Source organism: Pelophylax lessonae (genome assembly GCF_965119305.1).
Source record: "Pelophylax lessonae genome assembly, chromosome: 2".
NCBI lineage: Eukaryota > Metazoa > Chordata > Amphibia > Anura > Ranidae > Pelophylax > Pelophylax lessonae.
Window position 1 is genome coordinate 320187091 of NC_138769.1, and position 15649 is coordinate 320202739.

Below are 15649 nucleotides of genomic sequence, written 5' to 3' on the forward strand. Positions count from 1 at the left end.
GAAGCTTTATTCATAAATGGGATTCACAAACTCAAAAAACATTCATAGTTATATTTTTCTTTTATAGATAGTTTTCTTTAACCACTTGCTGACCTATTTACTGCGGCGGTCAGCCCCTCACAGGCAAAGTGACGTAGGACTACTTCGCTAGCCTGCGAGGCTCTAGGGAGCTAGCGCGCGCCGCCGGAGGCGCGCTCCCGCACGCTCACGGACCCCCCTGCGCGTGTGCCCGGCGGACCCGATGTCCACCGGGCACTCGCGATTGTCCGTTACAGCGGGAGAAAGGCAGGCGGCTAATGTAAACAAAGCCGCCTGTCATTCTCCCCTGTGTAAGAATGGAGATCATACGGTTCTGCTATGTAGGACCGTTGATCTATGTTCTTACACCTCAAGCTACATCCAATCACAGTTAGAAGCATGCCCCTAGGGACACACTTAACCCCTCCCTCTCAAAAAAAGTTAACCCCTTCACTGCCAGTGTCATTTTTACAGTAACAGTGCATATGTATAGCACTGATTACTGTAGTAATGTCACTGGTAACCCCAAAAGTGTCAAAAATGTCAGTCAAGGGTCCGTTCTGTCCGCCGCAATGTCGAAGTCCCGAAAAAAAAAAAAAAAAAAAAAAAAAAAAAAAATCGCAGATCGTCGCCATTATTCGTTAAAAAAAACAAACAAAAAAAAAGACAAATCTTTCCCTTAGTTAGTAAACGCAATAACTTTTGCGCAAACCAATCAAAATAAGCTTTTTGCAATTTTTTTTTTTAACCAAACATATGTAGCATAAAACAAATTGGCCTAAAATGTTAAAAAATTGATTTTTACATTTTTTTGGGGGGAATTTCATATAAAAAAAATGTGAAAAATATTATTTTTGCAAAATTGACGCTCTTTTTTTGTTTATAGCGCATGATCTCAAAAAAAAAAAAAAAAAAAAAATCGCACAGGTAATCAAATACCACCAAAAGAAAGCTCTGTTTGTGGGGAAAAAAGGACGTCAAATTTGTTTAGGTACAGCGTCGCACGATCGCGCAATTGTTCGTTAAAGTCACGCAGTGCCAAATAGCAAAATAGGTCCTGGTCAGGAAGGAGGTAACATTTTCCGGGGCTTAAGTGGTTAATGGCTGGAGCAGTGCTCAGCCCAACTCGATTTTGTTCAAGGAATATAGAGTTCTCGTCCCGCTACTGAATCCAGTGTGTAGCTGAGGCAGTGGCTGGCTGGCTGGCACCATGTGAGTTCAGCTTTAAATATTACACACATATACATACATACATATATACATATATATATATATATATATATATATATATATATACACATACACACATACATACACACACACATATATACACACACACACACACACTCAGATAAATACAATTCAAATATTTTTAATATATAAAAATAATTTACAACCGATATTATACTGAAAGCAATATATACAGTCAGTCCAAAAGCCTCCTTTTTTGTAGACCTTTTTCATGTGACTTTGGTCTAGACATGTACATACTTCTACATAACATAGGCAGCCACACTTTGCACCTCTTCCCTGAATATGTAACTTTTCTGGAGTACACATCATAGGCTCGATCTTCGCATGAGTGATTTCCAAGGAAAAAGCTTCCAATAATAAGAAAAGAGATGGTATGTCCAATTTTAAGGGGGTACAGATGTGGTTGTGTCACCATCAGAGTCTGTAGCAAAATGGATAGAATCACAACTCTAATGCCTCTTCTTCCACTGTTCGAGTCTCTTTTTGCACATATTTCTCCTGAAATGCCAAAGTTCTGTCGCAGTATATGTTAAGGATTATTTTACAGTGAATAATGTACCGACGTTGAATATCAAACATTTTTAAAAAGCCAACTGTAAATTTCTCATGTTACACACACACAAAGCGTACATTTACTATCAAGGCTGACACACATGTAAAAAAAAAAAAAAACCCACACCGTAGAAGATTAAAAGCCATATATTAGGATACGATGTGAAATGGAAGTCCGCACCCACCGCTACAGACATAAGGGACCCAAGCGATCTGTTTTCTTCTCCAAAGCAGAAACCACAAGCTTTATCCACAGCTGCCATGACGCTCCTTAGGCTTTTTTCATCCTGAGCAAGGAAGAACGCAATAAAATTACAAACTCTACACACAGCCACTCTTTTTCTGAACACAAAATATGAAGGTGAACTTTTTAATTTGTCACTTTTTTTTTTTTTTTTAGAAAACAGCAAAAATCACACACTTTGTAAAAAGACAAAATTATTCTTTATGCAAGAATGGAACAGCAATACCTGTGCGCCTATTATGAACCGAGTAGTATGCGATTCTTAATTTCAACAAGACATTATGCATACAGCATATTTGTCAGAAACAAACCCTTATCTCAACCCCAAACCTTAACACTTCCCGCTTGGCCTATAACAAAATGATGGCCAGGCGGGACTTTTGTTGATCTGGGTGGTTGGCATATGACATCCAACCAGACACCGACAATGACTGATCAGTGTACCAGCCCGCTGCCATTACCATGTGATCGATGTGACCAATCAGAGCAGATCACATGACAATTGTAAACAATGGATGGCTTCTTTTTATGCCATTCACTGTGTAGAATTGTGTCACTAGCTGTGATTGGTCACACTGATCACATGGTAGAGACAGGGCCAATCACAACCCATCTGTAAAATTGATTAGCTGTGGTCAATCACAGCTAATCACAACAAAACACACCAAAAAATAAATAAATCAGTTTCATTCAGTAAAAATAGTTGCTTATACCAGTGAAATTCACTGGTTTAAAACAATTATAATGTATAAAAAAAATCTAAAATCCTGAACACTTCTCCAGATTAGTACAGTGTTACTATGGTTACACTTTAATGCTCTGGTCACAGTGTGTAAAAAAGGTAATACATTTTTAAATTTCTGAAAAACTGACAAAAATACTATTTGCCATGCCTCTTACTAAAATTACTTTGGACTGTCTACTTTCCAAAAATAGGCAATTTGGAAGATATTTGTACTTTTCTGGCATTTTTGGAGCCTCATGAAATGAGATAGGACATCTGATACATCTGGATTGATCGATTTTCAGATATACAGGTGCATCTCATAAAATTAGATCATCAATAAGTTCATTTTAGCAGATGAATTAAAAAAGTGAAACTCATATTTTATATAGATGCGTTACACACAGGCGGCCTGTTCTCATCCGATTCCCCCATAGAGGGAAGCGGGGATCTGACACCTCCGTCTCTGCACACAGAGCGGAGACGGAGCGGTCATCTGCCTGCTCAGCGGGGATCGATCCCCTGCTGGACAGAACAGACCCATGTTAAGGGGCCTAAAGCCCCGTACACACCGAATGTCGGCCGTCTTTTGTCCGGTGCTGTCCCGTCGGCTGAAAAGTGCTAAAGACTGCACACGAATTTTGTCGGCCAACAACAGCCGACTGCAGAAGTGATGTCATGTGATGGTTAACTTTCCGTGTGTTTTTTCTTCTCTGAGCATGCCCAGTCTTGCTAATCTGCTGTTTGTCGGCCGAATTCTGTACTGACTGGTGAACAATTGGCCATTCTGGTGACGGCCAACAAAAATTTTAAAGTCTGCACGCCAGATTCTGTTCGGCCGAAAATTCGCTGTCGGTTGTCGGAAGCATCATACTAACAAGCCGACAATCGCCCGATCGTTTGGCAGCCGAATATTTACGGCCGACAATCGCTACGTGTGTACGGGCCTTAAGTGTAATTTCTGTCTGCGGCTTTGTTCCTCTGCCATCGGCATGAATCACTTCTGACAAGTTTTTCTGACACCAAAAGAAAATAAATGTGACAGGGGAGAGATCTCCAGCTGACTGACAGCTTCAGCTCTGTTCCCACATGTTGTGTGAAGGTGTGTGCTCCTTCTCCCCCCAACTAGCTCTCAGAGCTCTCCTTATTGAGCTCTGTGGAATGTGGCTTCAGCTCTTCGCCCCCTTTTTTCTGACTGATCAGAGAAGCTTTATAAATCCTTATCTAAATGGATGTAGAGGAGATTGTAGATAAGCAGGTACTTATGTAGGAGGATTTGTTTCATCTCTGTGCATCACATAAGACAGTTATTTCACTGGGTATATGTATGTATGTATGTATAGGGGTTACAACCACTTTAATACCACTGTACCTTAAAGGATACGTTCACCTTTTTAAAAATAAATGCACACATTTTTGCAGAAAAAAAAAAGTGAATTTGTTATTTTTTTCTGCAGAAGCCTGAAAAGCATTGCACTATCCAGTCAAAAAGCTGGTGTCATAACTGATAACATGCAGCATCATGGCAACTACAAATCAAACAGAGGCCAGGATGGCACCTTCCTTGGCTATATTGGATAGTGGGGTGCTATTCTGTTTTAACTGGTAAATAAGCATTTAGCTTCTCCCTTTAAATCTCAACATGCCACATAGTTCAGCGCTGTTTTGCTGCTGGCTTACTTCGTCTTGCACTAGGAGTCCTATATAAAAAGCATGAAGTGCAGAGATTCCAGCAACTTGATGAACTGCAGCACAGGTTCCCCTTTCACCTAAAATGTTTCACCCCACGCCTTCTAATATTTTGCGTCCTGAGGTCATTTGGTACTATTAGTTTTACACACTTTTCTGGTTGTTGTATCATCTGTATACCACTATCCTATCAGCTTTACTCCATTTGCTAAAGCCTGCACTATGCACAGCAATCATTAAAAATTCCTCATTTAAAACATTTTAATCATAATCACTTCAGGAAAATGTTTGCTCACATTTCAACTTGAATGTACTGTTCATATTCCTGGTCATGACTATGCTGTTGGAGATGGTATGTTTTTCCTCTCCCATACTGGTTGATATGTTTCTCTTTCTACCTCTTTCTACCTATTGCTTGTACAAAATTCTCAATAAACACTTATTAAACAAAAAAATCACTTCAGGAAAAATGTGCTCATCTCAACAGTCATTTCTGACCTTGATGCTAAGTGGCATGAATGACACCAGCCCATAATCTTCGATAACCTCAGCCAGTTTCTCATGAAGCCGTTTGTGTCGACGGAAAAAGGGGTCAGAGGTCAAATGTTCCACCAAAAATGAAAGGTCCATAACCTCAGTGTAGAAATCAATGTTAAATGCTGCAAAAGAAAAGAAGAACTGTTGAAATACCCATATTATATGCATTACTGGTAGACTGTTTAAACTGCCTTGAATGCAGAAGAGCTTTCAATGCGGTTTTTCAGGTAGCATCCTGTCTATTGCTGCTCTTGCAACAGGAGAGTTATCAGAAAATATTTTAGTACCATTTGTGCTGCAACTCTCAGCCTGCCAATGTAAACTGCTTAGCAACATTCAGACATGCTTTGGGAAAGCTAGAAAGAAGTTAGAAAAACTTGCTAAGTGACTCTAAGGCCCCTTTCACACAGTGCAGACTCTGCCAGGAGTCCGCCTGCTCAGCGGGAAATCTGTCCTCTTCTCTACGGGCGGTCAAATGTAAATAGACCACCTGTCCATTTAGACCTGACTGTCATCCAATAGATGGATAAGGAACAAACCCCCTATTCATCCATTTTTAGCAGATAGGAATAGATTGGATGTCGGCGGGTGTAAACAGACACGTCTGCTTACATCTGCCGCTCCATAGAAAGCAATACAAGGCCCAATCCGGTCATCTTGAAAACCTGACAGGCAGGCCTGAGTCTGCCCGTGTGAAAGGGGTCTTACAGCGCAGTACAAAAAAGATGCAAAACATTTTAGTAATAGTAGAAAGAATTAAAGAAAAAGTATTCCATTGTATAAAACTAAACCACATCACGATCCCAGGCTTTATAATCTATTTTGAACCCCCTGCCTCTTCCAGCTGTTTAAGTATCTTGGTATCACAATGGTGGCTTAACCACTTGCAAAACCAGGCAAAACCACGAATCGGTACGTCATTTGCCTGGGAGGAGCCAGGGGGCGGCATGCTCCCGCCCCCAATCGTCAGCGGGGAAGCTGGTGCGTGTGTCAGGCGGCTCCGACTGCCACCTGACACTCTCAATCTCTTCCCGCTGAGAGAAAAGGACAGACAGCTGATGTAAACACAGCCGTCCGTCCTTCTGCCTGCAATGATCACAGAGACTATGTGATCCTGCTATGTAGGATCGCACGTCTCTGATCATTTCAAAAGCCCAACCCCCCCCCAGTTAGAATCACTCCCCTAGGGTAACATTTAACCCTTTGATCACCAATAGTATTAACCCCTTCCCTGCCAGTGTCATTATTACAGTAAGTGCATATTTTAAGCATTGATTACTGTGTGTAATGTCACTGGTACTCCCAAAAGTGTCAAAAATGGCAGTTAGGGGTCCAATCTGTCCGCCGCAATGTGGCAGTCCTGCTAAATAAAAAATGACAAATCTTTCCCGTAGTTAGTAGACGCAATAACTTTCGCGCAAAGTAATAAAAATATGCTAATTGCGATTTTTTTTACCAAAAGTATGTAGCAGAAAACAAATTGGCCTACAATGTTAAAAAATGTTGACTTTAAATTTTTTTTTTTGAATGGCATATAGCAGAATGTGAAAAATGTTTTTTTTCTTTTCAAAATTGTCGCTCTTTTCTTGTTTATAGCGCAAAAAATAAAAATCGCACAGATGATCAAATACCACCAAAAGAAAGCTCTATTTGTGGGAAAAAAAGGACATCAATTTTATTTGAGTACAGTGTTGCACGACCGCGCAATTGTCCCTTAAGTTCACGCAGTGTTGAAACGCAAAATATGGCCTAGTTCTTAAGCAGGAAAATCTTCCGGTCCAGAAATGGTTAAATGGAACCAAGTACTATGACTGGAGATCCTCAGCGTACAGCCTCATTAACGTCTATAGATACAGCACAGGGGTGACCAATACTAAAGAGAATCTCATCACAGAGGAGGTAAGCCCTTGATTTGAACACGTTTAATATGGAGGTAAGTAAGCAGTTAGGGTGGGGAGGGGGGGGGGGGTTATTACATTAGTAGTTTGAGGGCTTAGGAAGGTTTTTATCAAAAGGTAGAACTGCTGCCCCTTATACTGCATTACCACAAGTTTTTTTTTTCAAAATGCATATTAGTACAAAGCAACTACTCCTATGACTACAGCTGAAGTCTGAGGGGGGGATCAATCACACTTGTTTTGTAAAGTGCTGCACAAACTGTTGGCACTATATACCTGTGTAAATAATAATTAGGAGGTACATATTTGTTACAGAGCATGATCAGTGGTGAGACAGCTGCTAGTCTTCGAATAAACTGCAATCCTTTGTGACTCAGCTTGGTTCAGATTATGTAGTAGAACATGCAGACATAACCCTTTTTTTATCCCTTTTCTCCGTGGAAAAAAAATGAAGCTTAAAATAGCTGTATAAAAGAGATTTCCCAACAAATTCAATTATTCATACGATTACAAACCTTTCCAGCAGTCACTTGTGCTTGTTGTTGCCCTACAGGTTAGACCAGCTTAACCTCCATCTGTTTAACATGGAGGTACCCTTGAAATTCTTTCCTGGTTTCAGGAACCCCAGCTTCTAATTGCTATGTACAACTCACGATACATTAGTGTGAATGTCTGAGGGAAGAATCCCCCCTCTACAAAAAAACAAAAAAGTTCAATCGGTCTCAGTAGTTACTTTTCTGAAAAGCAGAATATGCTCATTGCTTCAAGAGGAACTTCTCTCCTTGCATTTCAGGAAAATTGGTCATAACGTTTTTCAACGCATAAGTCACGTATTTTAAAGCCTGACTTCCCACTGACAGCAGAATGTAAGCAAATGAGCAAAGAGCTTGCATAAGGAGAAAAAAAAAACCACACACATAACAGCATCCCCATCTAATTCAAAAAGATCTGGTATGGATTTTGAGGAGTTCCTGGTAAAATACATACCAGACCCTATTTAAGCATGCAGCCCAGGAAAGGGGTGTGTGTGTGAGGTTCCCCTGAATCATATTAGGCCACATGCCCTCAAAATTGGAAATTAGGAGGTTTTGGGGGCTGCGTTAATGAGGATATGTGCCTCTTCCCCACAACCCTGTCCTTGCGGTTTGGGGGGGGGGGGGTGACTTTTTGGAATCTAAAACCCCCCTGTAACAAGGGGAGCCCCAGATCCTGCCCCCACCCCCATGTGAAAACCTCAAGCCAGTCCTTTATTATTAAAAGGAAAAAAAAAAAAAAAAAAAGTGTCCTTGAAGTAAATCCAGCATCAATCATGATGAACGCTGCCCACCATCCCACAGAGAACCCCCCCTCCCCAAAAAAAGAAAAAAACAGATGAGTCACTGGATGTTAGGGATGCGGCAGGTGCCAACGGCTCCTTAATAACCAGCTAATCACTGGTTGGAAAGGAGGCAGACTGGTGCCGGTGTTCTATCAGAAATTCCTACCCCATCAGATTTCCCCTACCTACGTCATTTCCGGTGCGGGTTCGCCATGCACCAGCTGTAGCCGCGTCACGCGTCCTACTGCGCATGCGCTGAATAGGTAGGGAATTTTGATAACATCGTAAGGGGTGAGGCAAAAGTCCTACTGCACATGAGCGGGCGCATGCGCACCAACGGATCGGGCAGCGGCATCTCTTATAACAAACATCCGATCTCCATGGCACACACTGCGCCGAGCTGTCAATGGGACAATCCTATTCCCTACCCACACGCGCACGCCCACTGTCTCATTGTCGGTTGTCGGGTCGGCGCAGTGTGAGGCATGGAGATCGGATTGTCGGATCGGTGCACTGTCGGCTCGGCGCAGTGTGGGCCATGGAGATCGGATGGATGTTTGGTATAAGAGAACCCGCTGCCCGACCCGTTGGTGCGCATGCACACTAGGACTTTTGCCTGACCCCTTACGATGTTATCAAAATTCACTACCTATTAAGAGAGAAGAGTGATTGAACTAAAATTCACTACCTATTCCGGGCATGCCCAATAGGACGTGTGACCCGGCTACAAGCTGCTGCATGACGAATCCACAGTTGATCTCAACCGGAAATTACGTAGGTAGGGAAACTGATTGGGTAGGGAAATCTGATAGAACACCGGCTCCTTAACCAGTTGCCCACCTTCGGTGTATTACAAATGTACATAAAATCCCCTCCCCTGTACAGAAGATGTCTCCTGTACATCCAGCAGACTGCCTGCAGTTTCTTATCTCCCTTGTCCCCTCCATGCAGTCCTGTGAGACCTAGTGTCTGTAGAAAGATGAGCTCTCAATCCTTTGATTGGGAGCCATTCAGAAATCTTCCTCATTAGATGATCACTGTGACCACCAACTACAATGATCATTCAGTGTAAACAATAACAAAAGTAACACACTAGCTATCTTATCTCCTCTGTTCCTTGACAGAGTATCTGTGAGGGAGAGAGCTGCAGCTAACAGAAGAATGTTTATTGTGTGCATAGGGAATTATTTAACTCTTAATTAACCAGGGCTGCCCTTATTTTACTGCTCATATCAGTGATCACCATGTATTACCACTATTTAATAGTTTCCTCACTCGTTCCATGTTTCTATTTTAAATTAGTTAGAAAAAAAATATTGTACAACACAAACATTGCTATCTTTAAGAGTTTACAGTTGAAAAAAACATGTGGTTTAGGTTATATCCATTTTATTTTAAATCAGCAAGAACTTTAAAATTGCTGATGCATTATGACAAAAATAAAACATATGCAAAAAAAAAAAAAAAAAAAAAACACACACTATTTCATTCGTAAATACCTTTAGCATGCTTTATACAAAAAAAAAAAAAAAAAATGTAGTTTTCCCCCGCAGTAATGGTACTTGTGATATTGCTGATAAAACTTGATAAAATTACATTTTCTTTAAATATGTATTTTTTACCCATAAAAATATGCAAATACATCTAAAAAAAATTTTTATGAGGACTTTAGGATAACAAAAGGTCCTGTTTGTGTCTCCCCCCCAAAAAAAATAAAATATATTTTATATATATATATATATATATATATATATATATATATATATATATATATATGTCATTTCAGTAGCATAAGGAATAACAAAGTTATAGACTCATGAATAGACACATAGTGGAAATGTATAAAATGGTCTGGACCATAGGGAGTAAAACAGGTGTGAGAGCTGAAGTGGTTAACAACCTGCTGAAATTTCATATATTCCTTTTAATATCGCATGAGTGGAGCACTACCTAATATATGCATTTGATTGTTTTAGTGAATAGACTAATGCTTTTTATGCGGTATTTACTGAACGTTTTTGCTTTTTGCGTTAAATAGCGCATATAGAGATAGTGAACTGTACCGCATGTGATATCTGGAACAAATGTGTCATGTGACCCAAATGTCGCATGCCATCTCCTTTCGTGAAAATGAGCCCACGGAAGTTAAAAATCTAATAGTAAAAGAAGGAGGGGAATAGGCGAGGGAAAACCCCTGTTAGACTTACCAGTAACGGTATTTCCATGAATCTTCCAGGACAGCAACTTAAAGAGGATTGACTCTGCCCTCTACAGGAAACACAAATCAGACATAATTTAAAAAGACCTTTCTTTCCTCCGACCCTCAGTTGTTATGAAGATCAAGTAAACCTCCACCAACATGTACCAGCAAAAGGTATAACAGAACCACTCTCAAATCACCACCACCATTAAGGAGACCAGTGCATAAAAGAATAGGGTGGGAATCTAGACGCTGTCCTAGAAGATTCATGGAAATACAGTTACCGGTAAGTCTAACGGGGGTTTTCCCTCTTCATTTTCCAGGACAGCTACTTTTAGAGGAGAAGCAAGATTCTACACCACCTTAGGGAGGGACAGCAGCCTGTAAAACTTTTCTTCAAAAAGGAGAGGTCCTGGCTGGAGAGCATCTGGACTCTGTAATGCTTGATAAACCTATGAGGAGTAAGACCAGACCGCAGCCTTGGATATTTCTTTCCACGATGCTCCTGCTCTTTCTGCCCATAATGTGCCCAAAGATCTTGAATGCCAAACCCTGGTAGGAGGGCCCTGACCTGAAGGCAAGGTCCCCTTTAAGGGACCCCGAGCAACCCTGGGGGTTTTCCTGGCTGAGAAAAGCTGGGTTAGACAGTCAGGATGAGCAGCAATGAAATCTGACAGCTAATTTCCAATATTAAGTTTACTTTCATCCAAAAGGTTTTTAGACTCACCCAGCCGGCCATACTGCTCAATCAGATCCATTTTTGAGAGAATGTTAATGTGTGGCAGTTCTATATGAAGCATGGTGCTCAGAGAGGTACACAGAATAGAGATGAACTTGGCAGGGTCAGTACAGTAATGAGAATCCACAAGATGTACTGCACACAACTTAAAAGAAAAAAAGACAAAAAAAAAAACAGTTATCAAGATTACCAACAACAGTATCTCCCTAAGATTTACAACGAAGTAAGAATTTTACCACCTTGATTACAAAAACTGACAGTTTTGGGTAGGTCCTCACACTACATGGTTGCTGGTAGACCTAATGCTGTTTGAACACAGACTGTGTGTTTGTACCCTGGTGTTTGTCTGAATAAAAAGTGGACGCAAACAGACTGTGTGCGTTTGTAACCTGGTTTTCTGAATAAAAAGTTATTTGACGCAAACACAGACTGTGTCCACCTCTGAGTAGATACTGATAAACAGCTTTCCACGCCTGAAAGAGAATCTGTCACTTTCTGTAAGCAAGGTGAAAAGTTCTCTGGTAAACTCTCCCTACCAACTCTTGGCCTTTACATGCTCCCCCACAAATCCATTGGTTTTCAGTTTTGAGCTTCAGTAAATATATGGCCCTTTAGGATAGAGAGGAGCATGCAACTTTCTCCCAGGATTAACTATGGGCAAACTAAAAAATGACAGTCTAACACTAGCATTAACACAGATGTTTTTCTGAGTCCCTCTTGTAACATAGTTTTAATTCTGTTAATCCTACCAGTAGATGATATTTTTTTATAGTGGTGAGGAAGGGCAGACAAGCACTTGACACTTGTCTGGGTCTCAGAAAACTGATCCACGGTGGACCACCTTTCACAGAGCAGCGCAGGAGCAGCTGAAAGGTATTCAGGATCAGGAGGTGATACTGCCACCTCCTGAATGTTTTTTTTTTTTTTTTTTGACAGCTGAAAATTAGAGATGGGCCCATGCGTCTTCCTGATCCTAGTCCCAACTCACCTGCCCGATCCCGCCGAGAAGCTGACACTGCACACCGCCAATCAGAAACAGTGAGACATTTCCTGGTCCGCAGCTCCACAGATCGGGAAAGGTCTCAATGCCTGTGATTAGCGGTGTGCAGATTCGGCTTCCTGGCAGGATTAGGCAGGTGGGTGGGGACTAGGATCCTGACCAAGCAGAAGCCGATCTCTACTGACCAGGATTTCTGAATGAAAATACTATGCCACAACCATCTAAATGGGTTGAATTCAGTGGCAGTACTGTTGAACAACAGGTCATGAAGCAAAGCACCATGACGTGTATAGCTTCATCTGGTCATTGTGTTTTTTTTTTTTTTTAAGTTGGAGGTTAAACAACAGCTCAACCCCTTTTTGCCAGGTCTACATGTCCATTTTTCATTCAATTCTCTTATACGGAGCGGCGGGTGTAAACGGATGTCCGTTTACACCTGCTTATACCCAATCCAATAAAAAACGGATCGGGATCTGTTCCCTGTCTAGAACAGCCTTTCGCAACCTTTTCAACACAGAGGAACCCTTGAAATAATTTTCAGGTCTCAGGGAACCCCTGCTAAAAATGACTGTATTTACAACTCATGATACATTAATGTGATGGTCAGTGGGATGATTACACTTGTAGACATTGGAAAGAATTACCTTCTTCCAGATAGCTAAAAAGATCAATGGTGTCCGGGGAACTTATAGGAGAGGCATAAATTGCTCATTGCTCAAGGAACCCTTAGCAACCTCTAGTTGAGAACCACTGGTCTAGAAGATCAGATAGCAAGCAGTTGAGTGTAAATGGACAGGTGGTCTGTTTACATCCAATCACCTATAGAGGAGAACAGGTTGTGTCTGTGTCCCCTATGCATATGCGAAGCAGACACAGACCTGTCATCTGCCTGCTCAGCGGGCATCAGCTGACAGATCCCCTGCTGAGCAAGCAGAGTCTGCCCCATGAGAAAGGGGTCTGAGGCTACATTCGCACGGACACCTATCATCAGTGTGAATGGAAGCTTCAGGAATCTATTTCCTGCAGCTGTTTCTGTCTCTGCCACCAGCAAGTGCATAGCTGCGGCAGCTGCAGTTATCCTTCCAGCCAGTGATTACATGTGGTGGCTGCTGCTGGAAGTACACAAAGTGCATCCAGCAGCTATTGCTGGCTGGGAAGGCAACCATGGACAGCTGCGGTCACCGCCCTGTCATTGTGTACAGGTCTCAGTGGCTGCAGCTAATCACTCACAGGTGGCAGAAACAGCTGCATGAATCCATTGTGCTAGTTGTCCATGTGAATGTAGCCTTTCATACGGTATGGACTGTTTCGATTAGCAGAGACTCTTTCTTTAGAGCAATGCGAGAGAATGACAGGTCTGAGTCCGCTCAGTTTCTAGAGTGCGGACAAAGGAAGAAAACGGGGGCCGGTGTCCCGTGAAAAAAACCATACCCGTGAAAATTCCCTACCCTCGTCACTTCCGGTGCACCTACGTCATTGAACAGCTGAGCAGCTTAGCAGTGCGCATGCTCAGAGCTCCGGAGGGTAGGGAATTTTCACGATAGTGTGTTGTAATGTTACACCGCATCTGCTGTTGCCGCGGTTACATTAAAACATCTCCGCTGCAACATTAAATCATCTCCGCTCCTACCCGTCACTTCCCTGATCTCGGCTACTAAATGTAAAAGCGGTGGCGGGTCTATGAAAATATAAATCACGGAGCCGAGATCTCTGTGATTTATATTTTCATACCCCTGCCGCTTTTACATTTAGTAGCCGAGATCAGGGAAGTGACAGGGGTAGGAGCGGAAATGATTTCATGTTGCAGCCGAGATGTTTTAATGTAACCGCGGCAACAGCTGATGCGGTGTAACGTTACAACACACTTCTGTGAAAATTCCCTACGCTCCGGAGCTCTGAGCATGCGCACTAAGTTGCTCAGCTGTTCCATGACGTATCCAGAGCTGTGAGCATGCGCAGTGGTAAGCTGTTTAGCTGTTCCATGACGTATGTGACAGGAAGTGACGAGGGTAGGGAATTTTCACGAGGTAGGGTTTTTTTTAACGTTACACCGGGATTGTTTACACCTGACTGCCTCCCAAGTTTATTTGCCTAGGCGGAGGACAGATCCCGGTTTGTTTTTAGCAGACCGGAGGTAAGTGGGTGTAAACGGACACAAGTCTGTTTACACCAATCGGTCCATAGTAGTAAATAGACTTTCCATTAAAGCGGAGTGGAACTTCCACTCTTGTGTTTCCCCCCCCCCCCCCTCCAGTGCCACATATGGAACCTTTGAGGGGGAGAACGGGTACCTGTTTTTGACAGGTACCCTTCCCCACTTCCGGGATACAGCACCTTCCCTCGGACGTTTGGCCCCCTCCTCTGCCGCCGAGCCATTAGGAATGCGCAGCACGCTTCGCGCATTAGGGACCCGCGGTGAAGCCGCAAGGCTTCACTGCCAGGTTCCCTTAGCGGCTATGGCGGCGGCAGCACCCGGCGGAAACATCAGCTGCGGTGCTGACATCGCTGGACTCCAGGAAAGGTAAGTGTCCTAATATTAAAAGTCAGCAGCTACACATACTATATATTTTTGGAGGAGGAGGCGGAACTCCGCTTTAAAAGGTACGCCTGAAAAACTGACTTCAGGTGAAAGGTGCCCAATGATCTCACCCGCAGGCCCCAGGCCCCCAGCTGTCGCAGGATGTTGGGCAGAGCCGGATGGTGGGTATACAGCTCCACCTGTCCCGGGCAGTCAAACAGGAGGTAAGTGCCCCGCACACTGAGCAGCCTGTCCCGCAGCCAATCCAGGTTCCCCTGCAGGTACTCCATACAGTATAGAAGCGCGCCGTTGGGTCCCAGGTGCAGCTCACTCATCACCTCACTCAGAGCCAGGAGGTCCCGCAGGGTCACTGCAGCCCCAGGCTCGTCCTCTCCGGCTGGGTCCAGGTTAATAATAGAAGCTGGGCGGCCCATACTGGTGAGAAGGGCATGCATGGCTCGGACATAGGTAGTCTTTCCAGATCCGGGGGGACCGATCACCGCCTGCCCGAATCCAAGTAACGGCTGCTTCTCCCCTCCGCTGGAGGCTTCCATGCTGCCAGCCGCCTCTGCGTACACAGAGCTGTAACTTCCGGCGCGAGCTCATGGCGTCACTGTCACGTGACCGAGCTGATTCGTTTAACAGCCGCGCCAAAATTTCTCTCAGAATGTGAGGAGGACGTTCACTGGTAAAGAGGTTGGCTACATGGCAGGCTGCTGGTAAAGCAACAACTGCAATTGTATATCATTTCTAAAGACAGTTTCAATCATTTCATTAAAATAATAGCAGGAAATACTACCATAAAGTGCCCTATTTTGAAATCTCGTGTTTGAATGTGGAACTTAACCACTTGCTGACCTCCCGCCACATACCGTATATACTGCGGCAGGCTGGCTCGGCTGCGCGAATAGCCATACCTGTATGGCGGTTTTTGGGGGTGGCAGCGTGCGCCTGCCCG

The 15649-nt window shown here is 43.1% G+C and overlaps 1 protein-coding gene across 1 annotated transcript; it reads right to left on the minus strand.

Moving 5' to 3' along the window:
• Window positions 1-1509: 1509 nt before the first annotated feature.
• Window positions 1510-15280, minus strand: GPN2 (GPN-loop GTPase 2). Its single transcript, XM_082246535.1, has 5 exons — window positions 14823-15280; window positions 11162-11318; window positions 4980-5140; window positions 1984-2111; window positions 1510-1786 (listed from the first exon to the last, which is right to left on the minus strand). Exons 1-5 carry the CDS (start codon window positions 15243-15245, stop codon window positions 1714-1716), a joined length of 942 nt encoding a protein of 313 aa, XP_082102661.1. The 5' UTR covers window positions 15246-15280; the 3' UTR covers window positions 1510-1713.
• Between the last annotated feature and the right edge of the window lie 369 nt (window positions 15281-15649).